General features: G+C 24.7%; 4 protein-coding genes and 1 pseudogene across 4 annotated transcripts, besides 1 other annotated feature; 4 read left to right on the top strand and 1 right to left on the bottom strand.

Annotated features, from left to right (window-relative positions):
• Nucleotides 1-382: 382 nt before the first annotated feature.
• Nucleotides 383-1,897, bottom strand: PCHAS_0701100 (fam-a protein; the record flags this gene model as incomplete). Its single annotated transcript, XM_016797570.1, has 6 exons — nt 383-457; nt 551-723; nt 830-1,051; nt 1,222-1,291; nt 1,387-1,624; nt 1,767-1,897. The coding sequence occupies 6 exons, from the start codon at nt 1,895-1,897 to the stop codon at nt 383-385; spliced, it is 909 nt and encodes a 302-aa protein (XP_016653509.1).
• Nucleotides 1,898-5,474: 3,577 nt separating this feature from the next.
• Nucleotides 5,475-6,771, top strand: PCHAS_0701000 (CIR protein; the record flags this gene model as incomplete). Its single annotated transcript, XM_016797569.1, has 3 exons — nt 5,475-5,489; nt 5,611-6,546; nt 6,649-6,771. The coding sequence occupies 3 exons, from the start codon at nt 5,475-5,477 to the stop codon at nt 6,769-6,771; spliced, it is 1,074 nt and encodes a 357-aa protein (XP_016653508.1).
• Nucleotides 6,772-8,739: 1,968 nt separating this feature from the next.
• PCHAS_0700900 lies at nt 8,740-9,848 on the top strand (annotated as a pseudogene).
• Nucleotides 8,740-9,848: a sequence feature (CIR protein, pseudogene;~PIR protein, pseudogene).
• A 2,690-nt stretch (nt 9,849-12,538) lies between these two features.
• PCHAS_0700800 (haloacid dehalogenase-like hydrolase, putative) lies at nt 12,539-13,721 on the top strand (the record flags this gene model as incomplete). The annotated part of the gene is made up of 2 exons (XM_051320977.1): nt 12,539-12,610; nt 12,732-13,721. 2 exons carry the CDS (start codon nt 12,539-12,541, stop codon nt 13,719-13,721), a joined length of 1,062 nt encoding a protein of 353 aa, XP_051176933.1.
• A 2,823-nt stretch (nt 13,722-16,544) lies between these two features.
• On the top strand, nt 16,545-20,494 carry PCHAS_0700700 (CIR protein; the record flags this gene model as incomplete). Its single annotated transcript, XM_016797567.1, has 3 exons — nt 16,545-16,565; nt 16,697-20,098; nt 20,183-20,494. 3 exons carry the CDS (start codon nt 16,545-16,547, stop codon nt 20,492-20,494), a joined length of 3,735 nt encoding a protein of 1,244 aa, XP_016653506.1.
• Between the last annotated feature and the right edge of the window lie 1,030 nt (nt 20,495-21,524).

Genomic DNA, 21,524 nt, shown 5'->3' with positions numbered 1-21,524 from the left:
ATTTTTGCTTTGCGGTAATATTTTTATAAATTTTTTTATAATTTATTATATTTGTTTGTAAGTGGTGATTAAATATATGTACCATCCGAGTATGCTTAATCTCTGGATGATGTCTAAATATGCACCAAAAAGGGGCATAACCATTAATATGAAAGAAATATTATAAATAAAAGATCTTCATAAATAACAACAATTATATTTGTATAATTCACAAAGTTAATACATATAGGGGCATCTTAATATTAAAAGACATAAGCAAATTATATACACTAAACATTCTTAAAACAAAAAAACATTATATGACGGCAACTTAAAGCGGCCATTATACATGATTTATTAACATAAATATTATGACACTAAAAAATATATATGAAATATATCCTTATTTATGAGGGAAAAAACAACATAAAGCCTTTCTAATAATTTGTTTTAGGTAGCTGGAAGCATAACAATCAACCTAAGAAAAAAAAGATAAATAGATGAATATATAAAATGTTTAAATTTTTTACAAATTATAGTATATATTATAAATATGTACATTTATTTAAACAATATATTTTTTAACAATTGTTGAAATAAATGATTGCGTTATTAAAATTTGTATATCGCTTACGGAGTCTATATAGGTGAAATTAACATAATTATTTTTTTTTTCAACATGGTATCCAGCTATATTAACAAAAGTTTTTTTTAATTTCCCTTTTCTAATATCATTTTCAGAATCTATGTCAGTTTTGAATAAATTCGCTTTTTCTATGACTTTGTTCCGATAGGATCTCTTATCTTTACTGTTGTGATCATTTATATCTGCTGAAACTATGACAATTACAGTTGTGCCTTCTGATACCTGCAAAATCAATAAAAGTGTATTTGAATAAATTGCGTGTCACAATATGAGAAATACGATTTATAACGAAATAGAAGAGGAAAGGCTTCCTTACATCAGCAATTGTAGCTAAAGCATAAAAATATTTCCAATTGTCAGAACTCGAATCTTTGTAACGTTGTTGTATCATTACTAAATTTTTATTATATACACGGGTAATTTTTCCTAAAAATCAATTTTATAAAATTACATAGATGAAATTAAAATAGTATGAATTTGAAGGTACAGGAAAAAATAAACTGTATCATATAACAATGGCAATAATAAATCACGAAATATCGAATAAATAGCAACAATAATATGTTAAATTGACCAATTATTTATGTTGTTTATACTTATAATAGAGCCTTTATTTATCAAATTGGCATACTCAGGATCCCACAACATCTTTATTATTTCATTATACTAATGGAAACAAAAAGAAATATATGCATATAAATTATAATCATCTTTTAATTTTAGTTTGGTTTATAATTTTAATATTGTTCGTTAATTGATACCATATCCGGATCATCAATTGTGTATTCATTTTTTTTAACATATGTATAGTCTTGGTGTTTTTTTTCGCAAAAAAACGGATGGCAAAGGTAACAGCTTCCACAAAATTTATAATTATCTTTACTTGTAGTAAAATAATTAAATTGTGCTACAGCTTCCTTCATAAGTTCGCTCGCTTCTACAATTTCTTCAGGATTGGTGCACAATAAATGCTTGTTTTTTTCATATATTTCTTCTGAGCTATCATCGATAAAAATAAACATTTTTTTTATGCGTACAAAAATAAAGGTATTGATTTATATTATATCATTGTTGCACAGGCATGTATTTAATATTTTCATAATGAAATATGTAATATTTATATATTGTTGTATTTTCTTACATAAGACAATGATCTGTTAATTCTGGTGTTGCATCTTTTCCTGGAGCACGATCAGTTGCAAGGGTTTTATTATTCAGATATAGGGAGATACATAAAAGAAACAAAGAAATTTGAATATAGAATGTATTCATTTATGAACTTTACAAACAAAATATTAAAATATATATTGTGCTTTATTAGCAAAAATTAACAACTCGAAATTCTGGACAAGAACAATTAAAATTGAAGCAAATAATTTCTCCAATAAAGTATAAAAAAATACAAATTATTATTTAAATGACAAAATATGTGGTTTATCAGATTTATAAGTTTAATATATTTTTTATTTAAATAATTCAATCACAAGACGGAATCAATAACAGAACCATTCATAAATAATGAATATCAAAAATACTATGATTCATAATTTCATTAATATTATAACATCTAAAAATTAATAATTTTAATTATATTATATAAATGATATTTTTAATATATATCATTATGAATATGTAATTTTATATTTTTATTATAATTGATTAATTCCAGCTTAAAAATTATAAAACGTTCCATTACGTATGGAATTGCATATATACTTACATTAATAATTATATTAAAATAATTGTTTTGCTATTTTTTCCCATTTGTTTTACAAAATTTATTTGATAATGGTACTTTTTAATATAAAACGACGTGTTTTATATTTTTAAATATGAAAATAATTAATTTAATCTGAGAAATGCAGCTAACTTTATATATTGCAAATACTATTATGATAGCAGTATTTTTTATCGCATCATAATAATAGTATGATCGAATTTATATTATGATAATCAAGTATTCGACGATTTTTTCATAATTTTTAACACATATTTTACCAAATAGCATTTTTCTAGCAAAATTATTAATTTATAAAAGTTATTTATTGGTAGTAATATTGACGTCCATATTTTTTTATAAATGAACACAAATTATAAATTCCCTTTTAATAGTATATCAAAGCATGCATAAAATTAAAAAAATACAAATAAATAAAATATAAAAATAAAATAATAAAACATAAAGTTTTTAAACCAAGAAATATATATGCATACACAAAATAATTTATTTTTTTATTTTAATATTTTTGATGCCGAGGTGTTCATGTATTATGGGTCAAGGTTATGTCTTATGGGTTATAGATTCGTTCACTAGATCTGCATTTTGAGATAGAATTTTGGGGATATTGTAATTTAATTTTTTATAATATGATAATATTTTTGTCTGTATATGTTGATTAAATATATGTACCATCTCTTTTGCTTAACCTTGAAATAAGGTCTAAACATGCACTCCCCAAAGGGGCGTAGTCATTAATATGAAAAGGGCCACATAACAAATTTTCTATAAGTTATAATACTTCCATCTAATTCATTTACATATATTAAATGTAGCAATATTATAATTTCACATTTTATATTTTATTGCTAATTTTTGGCTAACTATATATAAGAACCCTTATTATCTATTATATAGGGTCTGTTAATCAGGACCATATTGAATCATGAATAACACAATATGTTTCTTTATTTGATGAAGCATATTATTTAGTAAAACTTATTATTTGTGTCACTACTATTTTTATTTAAATTGCAACATTCCAACCAAATTAAATAGCAATCTTATATATGAATCTATATTATATTATCAGGTTCATTTGGAACATGTATCTACATTATAATGTACCTTCATGTTAATGGGCCCATTTCAAATATATAATAGATAATCATAATATATAGATTCATAAAATATCGATCGAAATTCGACAATACAACGTTATCTATAAAATGCATTTTATGCATCTACCATTTTTAATAAAACAATAAAATATCATAATAATAAAAAATTACATTATAAATATATGTATAATGTCTTTTAATTTTCGATTATATATAGTATAATTTTATGCTAAAGCTTTAAATTTAAATAAAAGAAAATATTTTGTATGCTTTAATTTACTTCCCATAAAGATATAATATTATGTTAATTATTATTAATTTTTAAACTTCATAATTTTTGGGTATAAATAAATTATATTTAAAAATAGTTAAAAGATAAATATGAGTATATTAAAATATATATCACATTTTGTTCAATAATTATAAATAATATGATAAATAGAACTATAGTAATTATTATATACATATCAAATAGTAAAATATTTTACTAATAAATAATATCGCAATATTGTTTATTGTGAAAAATTCATATAATTAAATACTAATATTAATTTTGTCGAAAATTCAAATAATAATTAATTTAATTTGAATCAATAATATTTACAATAGGCTATTATATATGCAGATGCTTATGAAATTATAATTTAAATATATTGTTATTACAAATAATATATATGTTATAAAATACTTGATTTAAAACGATGAAACAAAGAAAGATTATACATTGATTTAAAATGCTCCTATTAAGCGCAATATTGACATGCTGTAGTGTACAGTGGTATATCTTCAAGAGCACTAATAGTAATCATAATGGAATAGTATGATACTAAATATGAAAAATATATTATGTTTATTTGATGCGCTATATGGGTATAAATTCATTAAATATGTTCTTAAAACTGTATGTACAAAACATCAAATGAAACATTACAATATTGACTTAATATTTTTTAACTGGCTAATATGAGAATTAATCCTACCAAGCAAAAAAATAATAATTCTATTAATGACTATATAATTCCCCTTAAAGGTATAGTTTTTTATTATAAAACATTCAATACATAATATATGTTTTGGTTCTAATAGAATTATGGTATATAAAAGATAAATTATGTTGCACTGGTCCCAAATTAATTGATCATTACAACCAAAGCATGAGTATAATTATAAAATTAATCAAGCAATCGGTTTAAAGTAATTTATATGAAAACATTTTTATTAAACTCATTTTGATGACATAAAACCGCTTTATTATATATTTATATATAACATAGTTAATGAGAAAGAAAAATATGATATATAATAATTATTATTCTAAAATGATATTATATATTTTTTTAATCATAAAAAAATAAATAAATATGCACCCGATTATTCATTATAATGGATTTATATAGAGAGGAATACTAGGATATAAAACTTTATTGCACGGTTTAAAAACCTTTTAACCGATGTAAATAAATTAAAACTTCTACACATTAAATTTCACTCATTTAGAAAAGGAAATAAACTCAATTTGTTTTTAGCATTATATTTAAAACATAAATTATTTTATATTGTTTATAAATAAGGTTCAATATATTATACAAAATAATAAAATATATAAATATATTAATGGTATACATGCAATGAGACATAACTAACATTTTAACCATTTAAAAGAATATATATTATTTTTTAGTTCTTTATATGTATACAGTATATAAGCTTTCAAAAGGTTTATATTAAAAAAATAGTGGTATTGTCATAAGTTGTATTATATATAAATTAGTAAAACATGGTTCAAAGAAATCACGATTAAAATGTTTAGCTAATGACCATAAATAAGTATAATATGATTTTATTAATAATGCTGTATTATTATTTTATATGAAATTAAAATTAAGAATAATATATTTAACGAAAGATAAATGCTATGTAAAGAGATTAAGTAAATACGACAAGTATTTTATGCAATATATAAATAATATCATCCCAAATAACATCCGAATTATAACAGAATTTCATTATAATGTCTAAGGAAGTGGTATATATCATTTTTCTTATATTATTCGGATGTTACGTTGGCTATAAATTATATTAATTTTCATTTTAGTAAAATTTACATTAATACATTCTTTTTTTTAATTTGTAAAATATATTCGTAGTGTGAAGCAATTAAGGGGATCGATGAAAATGTTGTCTTTGATCCTGTATCTCAAAAGTATGCGTTTACCGATGAAATATATGGAGTATATTGTTCTCCCACTAGAAAGGGAGAAAAAGGACAATGTGATAGTAATGGAAAATTGCTTGGCTCTGCTTTTATAGCATTGCTAAACATTTTTGATAGTTTTGGTGATGAAGAGGAAAAATTGGAGAATAATAAACTTGGTGAATATGCTATTTTGTGGTTAAGTTACAAACTTTATCAATATAAGGAGAGATCAATTGAAGTAGATGATGTTTATGACATCCTTACAGGAAATGATTGGTTTCAAGAACATTATAAATCCATAGAAGAAAAAAAAGATATGATGAAATTTCATCTTATATATTTGAACAATCTTTATACGTTACTTAAAGAAATATGTAATACAATTACTAACTGTAGTGACTCTTCAAACTCCAGTGAATGTCAAGAGAGTGCTAAAAAATGTGCTGCTTCGTATCGTTCATGTATGATTAGTTTTCCCTGGACAGAGATTTGTGATCCATATTGTCGTATATTGTCAAATTTAAAAAATGATTATGATAAAATTAGAGGAAATAATAGTAAACTTCCAGAATTGAAGCCACCAGAAGGAAGAAAAAGTTGTGAGATTTTTTGTGAAGAAAAAAAGCAAAAATTGAAAGCTGAGAAAGCGAAAGTTGAAGTTTCAGAAATGAATATACGCACCGAAGGCAGTTTATCAAGTCAATCATCAACCAAATTAAGTGATAGTCTGGGCAATACATTGCCTGTAAAAGAAGTTCAGATGGATGAATCAAGTTCTGTAACACTTCCAACAGTAAGCCTCACAAGTATAAATAACACAAATAAACTACCTTACATTGCAATTCCATTTTTTTTGATACCCGTTATTTTAGGAATTTCATACAAGGTAAATAATAAGACAATTCAAAGATATAAATTTAAAAAATATACATTACAACATATTTTTTGAGTGCATAAAAAGACATATAATTACATATTTTTATGTTAGTATTTAACACATGGCCAGAGAAAAAAGTCGAATGGAAAAAAAAAGGTAAAAACGATTATAAATTTGTGTGATGCAAATAAAATCCAAAAGGACGTTACAAATGGATTCGTCGAAAATATTTAATGGGAATAATTATAAATTTAGATGATGAGAAAAAAATAGCGAAGATAATTATTAATTCCAATGATACGGACGAACCAATAAAAACGGCGATAAATCCATGGGATGAAAAAAAAATGACACATATAGCTTTAAATTCGGGGCATATGAAAAAAAATATAAAATTAGTTATAAATTCAGGGGATCAAAAAAAGACAGAAATAATTGTAAATTCAGTTAATGAAAAACTACCATTATTAAATATATACAAACATATTCAGGCTGGTCCTATGCCATTTATTAGTTTATTTTTGTTGTTAATTTTTTTTGTCTATAAAAGAAAAAGAGACATTATAGAATGATAATTTAATTAATGCCTTATATTTTTTGTAAAGCTCAGATATTTATGGTTCTATATTTAAAAGTACATATAAATATAAAACAACAATAGATAAGTAAATTCATTTATTGTTATAAATTATTATGTTCAGTGAGATAAATAAAATAGGTATTTTATGTAATAGTTGAATATAACATTATTATTTGTTATTTTCGTATTCTATATAGAGATACCATTTTCGAGGATTATTAATGCATGATTATTATTTTTTTCAAAAATTATATGAATAACAGTAGTTAATAATACATAAAATGTTTTTTAAAAATAATTTTATTATAAATTAATTATTTATTATTGAAAAAATGTAAGAAATACCCCTATATATCCCTATTATATGGTACATGCAATTGCTTTCTATAAATATTTAGTAAAAAATTATATAAAAATATAATAGTATTTCTAACAGAAATATATAAATATTTGTATTATTGAATGAATAATAAATCAATGGCATATACTAGTGCATTACAAAGGTATCAATGTTATATATTTTGTTAAAAATACAATTTGGGATATGTGGGTTTATGTTCTAAAAAACTGTGTTAATGAAGAAAAAACTAAAGACTCAATTAATGATAAATGTCTTTTTATTATTCCATATTGGATATATTATTATTGCTTGTGAATCATCATTTTTTAATCACAAACGGCATTGTTTTGTCATAGGATTTACAGATATAGAATTTTTAATAAATTATTTGAATGTATATGCATTGATAACTATAATAATATAATATATAAGATAAAATGAATAATGGAGAGTATTTAGCTAATATTTATCTAAATTTATGTATTAAAGAGCAAATATATATTATTTTTTTTCCTCTTAAAGCGCAATATAATTACACATAGTTTTCTATTATACTTTAAAATTTGCATCAATAGTTATTTATTTGTTATATATTTAATATTTATTATGCATCATTTTAAAGACTATATGCATTCAAAGATTTATTTGAGCTATAAATATATTATTAATTACGGGCTCAATGCTAATTGTTGTTTTAAACCGTAGAAAAGATGCTCAAAATATATTATAAAATTACCCAATAAGGTATATTTTTAAATTGAAATACATAGGAATAAAAATAAAGTTATTGGATTTATTAAAATGGATAATGAATTTATCTATATTCATTAAAAAAAATATATATTTATGTATATGTAATTAGAAAAGGGACCAATGCAACTTAATTTGAAAATACTATAATTTTAGAAAAGACTATATTATATATTATAAGAAACAAGTATATAAAAATGCAACCAATCTTATTAAATAAGTATTTATATACTTTTAAGAATTATCATAATAATAGCATTTTTGTATAAAATTTATCATATATACATATGGTAAAAGTGGATTAAGCAACCCTCTATTTAAGGTGATTTAGCTAACTGCCATAAATAAGTATAATATGATTTTAGTAATATTACTGTATTATTATTTTATATGAAGTTAAAATTAAGAATAATATGTTCAACGAAAGATAATTGTTATGTAAAGAAATTAAGTAAATACAACATATATTTATGCAATATATATAAATAATATCATCCCACACAATTTACAAATAGAACAGAATTTATTTATAATGCTTAAGGACCTGGTATATATATTTTTTAAATAAAATATGCTCTTCGCATGTGATTCATATGTTTCATCGTCTATAAATTTGTTAATCTTCACTTTAATGGCATTTACATTAATACATGTTTTTGTTTAATTCGTAAAATATATTCATAGTGTGGAGCAATTGATAAGATAGATACAAAAATTTCTTTGGACGCGAATGATCCCAATTTAAATAGTGACGATTATATGGCGTTGAACAAATATTGCCCTTTCGTGAATAATGGCAATGAGCAAAAATGTAAAAATTATGAAGAAATTATTATCTCTGCTTTTATGACATTTCTAGTAAGTTTTATCAGTAGTAATGGCAACGAATATTTAGATAGAGACAACTTTGCAGAATATACTATTTTATGGTTATGTTACCAACTAAATCAAAAAACAAAAATTAGCATTGATAATCTAAATGAATTTTATAATAATTATATAAAGGGTATTGAGAAGTATAGTAATAAATTATAGGATGCTGATAATTATAATAGTTGTATGGATATTATAAATAAAAAACAATATTTGATGAATATGGATATTAAAGAAATGTCTAAACTTTATGAAGCATTAAAAAAATTATGCAAATTGTATAATGAATGTAATGAAAAAAATAATAATTACCTAAATTGTTCGCAAGATGCTCAAGATTTTGCTAACAATTTTGAAAGTCTTAATCAGGATTCTAATATTACTGGAAATAATTTATATAGAGAAATTCTGTTTAGTTTATCAAATGATTATGATGATTTTAAAAATTATTGTGCTAAAAATTGCAGTTTTTGTAACAATCTTCCAACTCTTTCAGAGATAAAAGCACCACAAAGTTCGTCGATAGAAAGCAAACTAATTCCAGCCTTATTGATATTTGCAATACACTTTTCTTGGGAATTGCTTATAAGGTAAATAATAAGGAATTTAAAAATAATTTCATTAAATATATGCAACTTTAACAAACATCATATGCTTCTTAACATTTTATATTAGTATTCGTTATTTGGATTTGATAAACAGCGTCATAGACAATATTTAAGAGAAAAACTAAAAAAAATAAAGAAGAAAATGGCCAGTTATATATGATTCGAATAGTAGTGATTGTTTCAGGAACAGTAATAATGATTGATATGTGTTAAGAAGCTGTCTATTTGGAAATACATAATTTTTGATCATAATTTTGGAGCATATTTTTTGTGTTTATAAAACCATTTAAATAATATAATCAATAAAATATAAATCTATGTGTGTAAATTATTGCACTTTTGCATAATTTTTGCATATTTTTTATATGATTTTTATGTTGTGAATCAGGGTTGATGTTGTGTTTGTGGAACCCATATATGGGTTAAAGTTAAGTACTATATTGCATTTAATTTTGTATATTTTTGAATAATTTGGCAATATTTGTTAGTTTAACGAATTTTTTTAAATATGCATAGGACAAATTATAATAATTGTATTTCGTGTTAATATAACTTAATGGGAAATATGTTGAACTATGTATTTATTGTTAATTTGGGGTTAATTGATTATAGGAAAATTGGATATATATTGAAATCGATAAGAAAGATGAATCCAAAGTATCGATTTGATTCTATAAGATAACGTTGATTTAAATAATTTAATATTTATTATGAGAAACGGGGAAATGGAAGTAAGGAAAAAGCATGAAAAGGTTTGTAAATTTAGTTGATAAGAAATGGAATTAATTAATATATAGAATGTTATACAGGATGATATCGTCCATTTATTAATTTATTTTTTTGTTTATAAAAGAAAAGAGATTATTTATATGATAAGTTTAACAAGTTATATTTTTGTGTTAAAAAAATATAGCTTCGTTTTAAAAGACAATATAAAGTTCAAACAATAATAAATAAACGGTATTGCATTTATTAGCATAAATAATTCGGGGTTTAATGTGTGGGAGCCAGGTTAAGGTTCAGCATACCTATTTTTATAAAAAAAATATAGAATATATTTTCATATGAGGATTTTTCCTATGATAATTAATGGGATACATTTATGTTTTATTTAAATAGTATTTGTAAAAATAAAGATAATACAATGTTTACATCCATAAATACTTTTAATGAATATAATTAAATTTATTACAACGGTACATAAATTAATTCTATAGAAAATGCAAAAAATTAATAAATAATAGGACATTAGCAGATATAGACAATCAATTATATTTAAATAATTTTTATGAATCAAATTTGAATCTTGTAGATGCTTGTAATGATGAAGGAATAAAATGCATTAAAAATGTTATAGATGAGCATGTAAAGGGGTGTAAGGTCAGTAACATGCCATTCAAATTAAAAGGGATAAATATGGGAATGAAAATTTTAATTCATAAGGTTGTGATGAAATCATCAAAAATTCCGAAAAAAAAAATAAGTTAATGATGGGCTACCAGTGGAACAAACCCAATATAAGACAATAAAAAAGTATATACCTTTTTCGGTATGAAAATATAGGCAATTAAACAATTGACAAGTGGAACGGGTACTTTAAATATGGATTATGACAATTTGGAAAACGAATATAATGAAATTCTTTGAAGATATAATTATAAGGAATTAAAATACAATAAATTGCTTAAAAAGGCGCTAAAAATCAAATTTAAATGGGAAATATTTAGCATAACATTTACTCTGGAGGTGTTTATGCATGTGATGTTGGGGTACCAGTTGGAATTTTAACTGAAATTGGTTTGAGTTTACAACTTATGAAAATAGGCAGAAAAATGAAAAATAAATTAACATAACCTTTGTTCATTATAATATTTTTTAGTTATTAAATGTTACACTTTGTCAATAATTATAAAAATAAATATATTCATATTTTATGACCTCGGAACTATTGGATACTGCTTTATGGATTTTGTTTGAGCTAATTTGTTCATATTTGATAACATTTGTTGGGTTATGCTATTTTTAAATATTATTATATAAATTTAATATAATGTTTTATTTAAAAATGAAAAGGCATATATTATATATAAAAGGAAAACAAGGATTGTATTAATGGTTGTAAATTTTATCTTAATTTATGGTTTTTGCTATTAAATATCAAATGATATTTAGTTATATAAATATATATTGCATCCATATGTTTTAAATGATAAATATACGCCATTAATTAAAAAATATATATTCTGTGCTTCTACAAGTTAGTTCCTATCACTATATCGAAAATATGATATATAGGATTATACTATAAAATAAAAAATGATATTTTGAAAAGTGTTGTTAAAATACTTATAAATAATGGAAAGTCTAATTATATAAAAAAAATATGGTAAAATTCAATTAAGAAAAAGAAAATAATTCAAATTACCAAAATAATTAGGCATACTATATGTTTATTATGGATATATGTCGTTAATTAATTATATATTACAATTAAAAAAATAAATATATATTGTTAGATCGACAACATAAATTTTTTGGAAAAATAATTTTTTTTTTTGAATATATAATATATATTTTTTTTAAATATTAATTCAAAAAATTATAATTAAATTACATTATTAAATATTTAACGACATATTTTATGAAAATTTCATATATTTATAGCTTTATTACAAATTAATATAAATAAACGATGCTATATAATATAATAAATCGACATAATTAATATCAAATATCATAGGTACAAATATAATTAAAAAAAACTAGTATGATATTTTATATATAAAGACAATTTTTTTTTATTTTAAAAATTTTTTATGGGGTTAAAAAAAATAAATATATACTGCAGAAATGAATCCCAAATTAATACAAATAAGTTTATCTCTTCTTTTAATGTGCCTATGCAAAGCACACAGTAACGAGGTAAAACGTTGTATGCTAAATTTATAAATATTTGTTTATTGTTCTAAAATTTATATGGTGATGTTTTACATTATAAAATAAAATTTAATTTAAAATATATTCCAAATTTATGTATTTTTAGAAAAAAAATATAAATGGAGTTATAATTACAAAATCGAATCGATTGCTATCAGAACTCGAAAACGATAAAGCAGGAGTAGAAGCACATGACGATCAAGCAGGTTATGAGGGTCAATCAAATTATGAAGTGCTCGTAAGAGATAAAAATGGGAATCCCGTCGATAAAAATAATTTAAAAAATAATATAAAAATTGCTTTTATCGATTTAGATGGAACATTATTAGATGATCGTTATAAACTATCCAAATTAAATTTAGAAAGTTTAGCAAAGGCACATAATAGAGGAATAAAAATAGTTTTTGCTACTGGTCGTCCACCGTATTCAGTTAGTTATACAATAGGAAAAAATGTTAAACAAAATAATTTAAGTTTAATGCCCGGAATATATCTAGACGGCTCTATTGCTTATGGACCTAATGGTGAAAGAATAATTGATAATTATATTGATGAAAAATTATTAATGGATATATTTAATTTTTCAAAGGAAAAAAATATACTTAGGTGTGTGTATTGGTATAGGTTAGAAAACATGCATATGCTTGAAATGGATGAATATAGTGATGAAGATTTGAATATTTTACCTATAGTCCCTAATATTATTAATGAAGAAATATTAAAAAATACAAAAATATACAAAATTTTAATTAGCGTAAATGAGCAAAGCTTATCAAGTGTATTAAAAATGTATCAAGATAAATTTTCGGATAGAATTTATATAGGTAAAAGATCTAAAACATATGTAGAATTGTTTCATCATAATGCAAATAAATTTGAAGGTGTAAAAGAAATATGCAAACATTTCGATATAAGTTTGAATGATGCATTAGCTATTGGAGATGCTACCAACGATAGAGAGATGTTACAAGGCGTAGGAACTTCGATAGCAGTCCAAAATGCTTCTAGTAAAATAAAGAGATGCGCAAAATATGTAGGTCCATCAAACAATGATGATGCGGTACATCATATACTACGAACATTTTGTGACATTTAAAATAAAAAAACAGAAAGAGATAAGCATACATATAAAATGCTATGAAAATAAAATAATATTTATTAAATGGGTTGTTATGACTCCTACTATTTTCATTACCCTCCCCAGTGTTATAGTATATATTACTATCAATATTGTTATTCAAATTTTTAATTAACTATTAATTTTGTTCTCCTTCTACATCCTATGTAACAATAATAATATATGTTTATGTTGTGTTTTCACATTATCTGGCTTGTTTATTTTTTTGTTTTTGTCTGTTTAGTAACCATTATTGGTAGGGATGCAATCTTCTACTATACATATTGAATTATGCCACCAAATTTGTGCATACATTTCAGTTTTAAGAAAGACGAAAGAGTATGCTGAATTTGTTTGATTTTTAACTTTTAATTTTTAACTTTTAATTTTTAACTTATAATTTTTGAATTTTGATTTTTGATTTTTGAATTTTTGAATTATGATTTTTGGTTTATGGCTCAGGCTTTAGGATTATGGTTTTTCATTATTCGGTTAGACTTATTACAAAATATAATAGGAAACAATTTAGGAAAATAGGACTGTATGCTTGTAGAAGAAAGGCTCTTAATGTTTTATTATGTAATAATAGTAATAATATTAGTATGTATTTTTTCTTCCCATTTTTATAAATAGAAAAGAAATCATGGTCATTTACATAAAAATGTAAATGTAATTAAATATATATTTATATGATTTTTTTTCGTATTTTGGGTCAGAGTTTTGTACTATGGGGTATTGTTTTGGGTTATAATTATATTTTTATTAAATTGTTTATAATTTGATCATATTTGTTTGTCTATAAATGTTGATTAAATATATGTACCATCTCTGTATGTTTAATCCCGAAATGAAGTACAAATATGGAGCCCAAAAAGGGGCATAACCATTAATATGAAAGGGGTCACATATCATATGTTTCCATAAAGTATAATATATATATATATCTTTAGATTATAATAAAATTCATTTTGAATATGCATATTAATATTAATACGTGTGTTTAAAGATTAATTAAAGATATTACAAAATATAATAAATATTCATAAAATATATATGGACGAAATATCGATCGATATTCGACAATACAACGATATCTATAAAATATATTTTATGCATCTATCATTTTTAATAACACAATAAAAATTGAACAATATATACAATATTTTAAATTTTAAAATAGTTAAAAAATAAAATATAAAATATTAATAAAATTCCATATAATATTTTGCTCTAGTAATTATAAATAATATTATAGATGGTATAACATTATTATTATATGCTTACAGATATAATATAATAAAATACTTTACTAATAAATAATATTGAAATATTTTTTTATTGTAAAAAATTCATATAATTAATATTAATTTTGTTGATAAAGCAAACAATAATAAATTTTATTTGAACTAATAATATTTATATTAGATTATTATATATACAAACTTATAAATTTATATTTTAAATATAGTGCTATTACGAAATAATATATGCTATAAAATGTTGCACATTAAAACAATGAAGCAAGGAAAATTACTAATTGGTTTAAAGTATTTCTCTTGAGTGCATTAATTATCTCATTGTAGTGTACAGTGGTATATTAGTTGCAATAATAGTAATAATAATGGACTAGTATGGCGCTATGACATTAAAGTTATCAATCAATATAATAATAATTTCATAATGCTCGTTAAAAATACAGAAATTTCATTATATAAATAAATAAAGTTTTATTATAAAGTATATAACACATAATATATGTTTAGATTGTAAGTATAAATGTGTATTTAAAATGGTAGCTCATATTATATTGATTCTCAAATTAATTAATTATTCTAACCAAAGTATTAATATAATTTTAAAATTAAATTATACGAAAACAGTTATATTTATTTTCTTTATTGTTTAAAATACATTTATTAATCATTTATATATTAAATAGATAATAAGAATGAAAAGAATAATATACATTTATATATACTAATTATTATTCTAAAACTAATTTATATTCATGATTCATTTTAATTGTAGTAGCTCAATCAATATATTTGTATATTATGTTTTTTAATTTTAAAAATTAGATACTATATGCACTCACAACTATTCATTAATTAAATTTATATATAAAGAAATGATAATGCATAAGCAAAGTTATTACATATTCTAAAGTGAATTATTAATTAAGATAATTAAACGTATTATATTCATTTATTTAGAAAAAAGAATAATATTAAATTTAAACACAAATATTGTTTTATATTTGTTAGAAATAATATAAAAGGTGTGATATTTCATGTTGAATAATAACTTAAATAATACATTATATTCAAATAATGAGATACAAATACATTTTTAACAATTATAGTAATAACACATTTTTAATTCTTTATATATTTATAATAATATAAAATTGGTGAAAAGTTTACTATAATTCAAGAAAATCCATAGTTCTCTATGTACAAACGTATAATAATTAGAAAATGTGTTTTATTTAAACTTATTGAAATGTTACACAAAATAATACAATGAAGCTATTCCAAATATTATTAAGAATAGCGATATTTCGCATATGATAAAAATGTTTCGAACAAATCCCAAAATAAGGATACTTATCTAAATTGTAGTAAAAGTGAATATATGTTTTATTTTATTATATTATTATTGAGAATAATGCTAAACTGCGTTTAATTACTGACAATCTCATATAGAAAGACATATAATTGTATAAATTATTTTGATATAGTATATAAGTTTTATGTAAAAACAATATGATGTCAATCTACAGATTAAAGAAAATCCATTACAATGCAGAACCACAAACGAATGGTAAATAACCTTATTTTAAAACAAAACATATTTATCCTTAATTTTATTATGTTTAACTTATATTCAAATCATATTAAATTTTATTTGAATAAATTTTGAATTAATTTATATTTTTATAAATATTTTCTTAGTGTAATTTACTTCTCGAAGGTGATAGTTATTTTAATGATGAAAATGTCGATACGCAGAAATTTAATAAACACTCAACCATCAAAGCATATTGTCGTAATGGTGGTTGTAAAACAAATGAAGAACGTATTAATGCTTTGAATGCATATATATTTAAGACTTTCAAAGATTCAATAGTAATAAAAAAAAAGTATAATCATTATGATGAATGTTTATTGATGTGGGTAAGTGATAAATTATTTAAGATGCACCTCGAAAGCAAAGGCATAAAGGATAAACCAGACTATATGGATGGTATTACTTTAAATAAGGCTTATAAAAATTATTTAGAGAAACATAAAGGAATATTGGATTATTGGACTCATTTGGATATGATACCGAGTTTGAAAGAAGCTAATCTTAAGTATATGAGCGAATTTTATAAATTACTTAATCTAATATGTAAAATAATTACAGGTTATAATAACGGTTCCCAAAATAAGAAACTTTATAAATATCCTTCCGATTGCAGTTTTCAATATAAAACCCTTTATTTGAACATTTCTAAATGCAAACCATATCTTGATTTATTGAATAAATTAAAAGGTATATATGATGATTTTAGTTCAGTTATTAAGAAAAATAATCCAAACTCAGAATTAGCAACTAAGCTTAAAAAACTTACACCAAAAGATGGAAAAGAGATGGAAGCGGTGAGAGGTTTTAAAACATATAACTTCAGTGGTTCACAATGCAAATTCCCCCCAAAAAAAAATACAAAGCCCAAAAAAGCGGACAAATCATCATTACAACCTTCTCCAAAAGAAGAACCACCGCCACAACGCAAAACACCATCATCTTCACAAACGAATAATGCATCACCAAAAACTAAAACAGGAGAATCAAGTTCATCAAATGTGCAAGACGGTTCTAAAATTGAAATAAAGGCTTCAGGCAATAGTGAAGGAAATACAGGGGGTGCAAGTGGTGACACAGGAAGTCCAGGTAGTGAAAACAGAGGCCCGAGTAGTGGGCTAAATGATCCAATAAGTTCCGGCGTTGAAGGCGGAAATAAGGATGGTGGGGCTAATGAACCCGGAATTTCAGGAGGGAAATCAAAAGAGGGTGCATCAAAGAGAACAGAGCATGGAGGTACTTCCCCACCAGGACCCCAAGCATCAAATCAAGAAGCGGGCTCTGAACATAAGGGAAGTGTTGGGGTGACTACACAAATCGAGCAAAAAAATGGAAGCGATAGACCAAAAGGTACAGATGATGGAGCAGGAAGCACTAAAGATAATCCAAATATTGGAGAAAATGGAAAAAAAGGTACAGATGGTGGAACAGCAAACCAAATTACACATCCTAAATCAGGAATCCAAAGTAGCGAAACAGGAAATGGAGATTCCAATGAAGGAGGTGCCGATCTTGGAACAGGAGATCCAGATAGTGTACCAGGTGGTGATCAAGGAAGTCCAGGCAGTGGAAAAGATGGTGGACCGGGTAGTGAACAAATTGAGCAAGGAAGTTCAGGTGGTGGAACAAGAGATACAAGCAGTGTACAAGATGGTCAAATAGTTATCGATAGCCAAGGTGGTGCAGATACCAGTCAACAAGGTAGAAGTGGTGGATCAGGTCGTGGCACAGGTAATCAAGGAGATTCAAGCCATCAAGGAGGAGATACAGGTAGCGGACCAAATGGTGAATCGCCTGGTACAGATACTGAAAAAGGTGGCTCAGAAGGTGGACCAGGCAGTGACAAAGGAGGGCCAGGTAGTGACAAAGGAGGATCAGGAGGTTTGGATGGTAAAGGTGCCAAAGATAGTCAACCAGGGGGTTCAAGTAGTGGATCAGGGGGTACAGGCAGTAAAGTAGGAGGTTCAAATGATGGGTCAGGTGATACAGATAACGGACCAGGAAATTTAAAGAGCCAGCAAATCGATCAAAGTACTACACAAGACAATTCACTGAAACAAAATCAACGAAGTGGCTCTCTAGGATCAAATCCGCAAGAAAAAACACCAGATAGCCAGAAAGAAACACAACCATCATCATCAGATCCACAAAAAGTATCAACATCATCCCCAGAGCCACAACAAACACCAACACCATTGCCAGCGACACCGCAGGTGGAAAAACAAGATTCACCATCTCCACCAAAATGTCCAGAACAGACAAAAGATGATAAAGAGAAAACACCACCAATACCTGGAAAAGAATCATCTCAACCTCAATTACCAAATTATACCCCATCACAAGAACCGAAATTAGGAGGTGATAAAAATACCCCAGATATATCACAAACAGGGCAATCAGGTGAGCAAAAAGATCCAGATGGTGACACAGAAAATCAAGATCGTCCCCAAGGTGATTTAAAGACTCATGGCCAAACGCCAATTACCGATAAAGGAGGTTCCGATGATGGATCGGTTGGTGGATCAGAAGATTCAAAAGGTGGGACAGGAGATGCAGATAAGGGGCCATCAAATACAGGTGGTGGGCAAAATGATAAAGAAGGATTAGGAGGCGGATCAGGAGGTGGATTAGGAGGTGGATCAGGAGGTGGATCAGGAAGTGGGCCAGGAAGTGGATCAGGTAGCGAACAAGGAAGCCAAGAAGGATCAGGAGGTTCAGTTAATGGGCAAGGTGTCAAAGATAGTGAACCAGTGGGTTCAGGTAGTAAAGGAGGAGGTACAGATAGTGAAGGAGGAGGTACATATAGTGAAGGAGGAGGTGCAGGTAGTGAACCAGGGGGTTCAGGTAGTGAAGGAGGAGGTACAGGCAGTGAAGGAGGAGGTGCAGGTAGTATAGGAGGAGGTACAGGTAATAGAGTGGGAGATTCAAATGATGGGAAAAGAAATACATATAATGGATCACCAAGTGGAGATGGTGGATCAGGTGGTCAAGGAGGTAATGATGGTGGACAAGGAGGTAGTGATGGTGGTCAAGGAGGTGGGTCAGGAAGTGGATCAGGAGGTGGATCAGGTAGCGAACAAGGAAGTCAAGAAGGATCAAATGGCGATAAAGGAAGCCAAAATGGATTAAACAGGACAGGGGGTGATCCACCCACACATAATGATCCATCACAACCACAAAAAGATTCATCTCAACAAGATTCAAATAAACAAGATTCGCAAGGTTCACAAGATCAACAAAATTCACTATTACCAAGTTCTATGGAACAAACTACAACGCCGCAATCGCCTCAGGGAACATCTGGAAACCAAAATTCTGATCAAACCGATCAAAAAGGGCCTCAAAAACCAGTGCCAGCTCTAGCAACTAAACAAGAAAATCCAGGAACCGAATTAAAAGGAAATAGAATAACAGGAATAGATGGTGGATATGTATTAAAAAAATACAAAAAAATTGGAATTTCAATTATAGTTATTCTAATACCCATTACTTTAGCTATTCTGTACAAGGTAAATAAAAAGACAATATGAAGTATACAATTTTTAAAATATTTCCTGATAAAACATTATATATTTTTCATAATTTTATGTTAGTATTTGTCATCTGGATGGAGAAAGGAAATGAAGAGAAAAAAGAAAATGACAAAGGTTATAAATGTGGCTGGTGTAAATAAAACGATAAAGACAGTTATAAACTCAAGTGATGGAAAAAAACAAATACAAATAATTATAAAATCATCTAGTCAAAAAAAACAGACTAAAAAATCAATAAATTCCGTTAATAGGAAAAAATCTCCATCATTAAATATATACCAACTTATGCAGGCTGATCCTGTACCATTTATTAATTTAATTTTTTTGTTGATTTTTTTTGTTTATAAAAGAAAGCGCGATTTCATAGAATGATAAATTTAATTAACTTATATTTTAAATCGAATTAAAAAATGTATAAAATTAAAGAATTATAAATAGTAAATTTGTCTATTAATATAAACAAGTATTGCATATATATGATACAGATCAAGAGTTTGTTTCTTATTTTATAATAAAACATGAAACAATTTTTCTATATGATGGAATTATCTATTATAACTTAATTATAATATTTCTTTGTCTTTAATTATTATTTATAAAAGTCAAAATATTGTATTGTTTCAATACAAAAGGTGTCTTTCCACCTGCTAAATGAATACGACAAAATAAAGCGTTTCTTATTAAGCGTACTTCATTTTTTGGTTTCATATAATAATAAATTGGCATGTCTTTCAATATATTGGTTCTATATGTATTATTTTCCGATTTACTATTGTAATTTGATTATTTTATTGGATTAAATGTGTCAATATTAATATTTTGTACTATTTACCAGAAATAATAAACATGATGTTGTATATTCTGAGATATATTTATATATAAAATTATTGCATGCCAATATATGAAAAAAAAATTTGCAAAAAAGTGGTAAATAAAATATAATAAATTAAAAACCATTTAATGGAAATAACGACAGAGATTTGTTTATGCTTTCATTATATGTTTGTATTTATTCATATCGTATTCTGTTCCAATAATTTTTCTAATAATAATAAATAATATAATACATAGAATATCGTTATTATATGCCTATCCATATAATATAATAAAGTACTACCTAATAATTAATACTTAAATATTGTTTTATTGTGAAAACTTCATATAATTAAATATTAGTTTTATCGAAAAGACACATAGTAATATATTTTCTTTGAACTAATATACAAACTATCAAATATGTAATTAAAATATAGTGTTATGAAATAATATATACGTTCTAAAATTTTATATTTTAAAACAATGAAACAAGGAAAATTAGTAATTGGTTTAAAGCATTCCTCCTGAGTCATTAATTATCTCATTGCAGCATACACTGGTATATCACTAACAATAATGAATTAGT

Source organism: Plasmodium chabaudi, assembly GCF_900002335.3.
Source record: "Plasmodium chabaudi chabaudi strain AS genome assembly, chromosome: 7".
Lineage (NCBI taxonomy): Eukaryota > Apicomplexa > Aconoidasida > Haemosporida > Plasmodiidae > Plasmodium > Plasmodium chabaudi.
The sequence above is the reverse complement of the archived record's forward strand: the minus strand, read 5'-3'. Positions and strand labels throughout refer to the sequence as shown.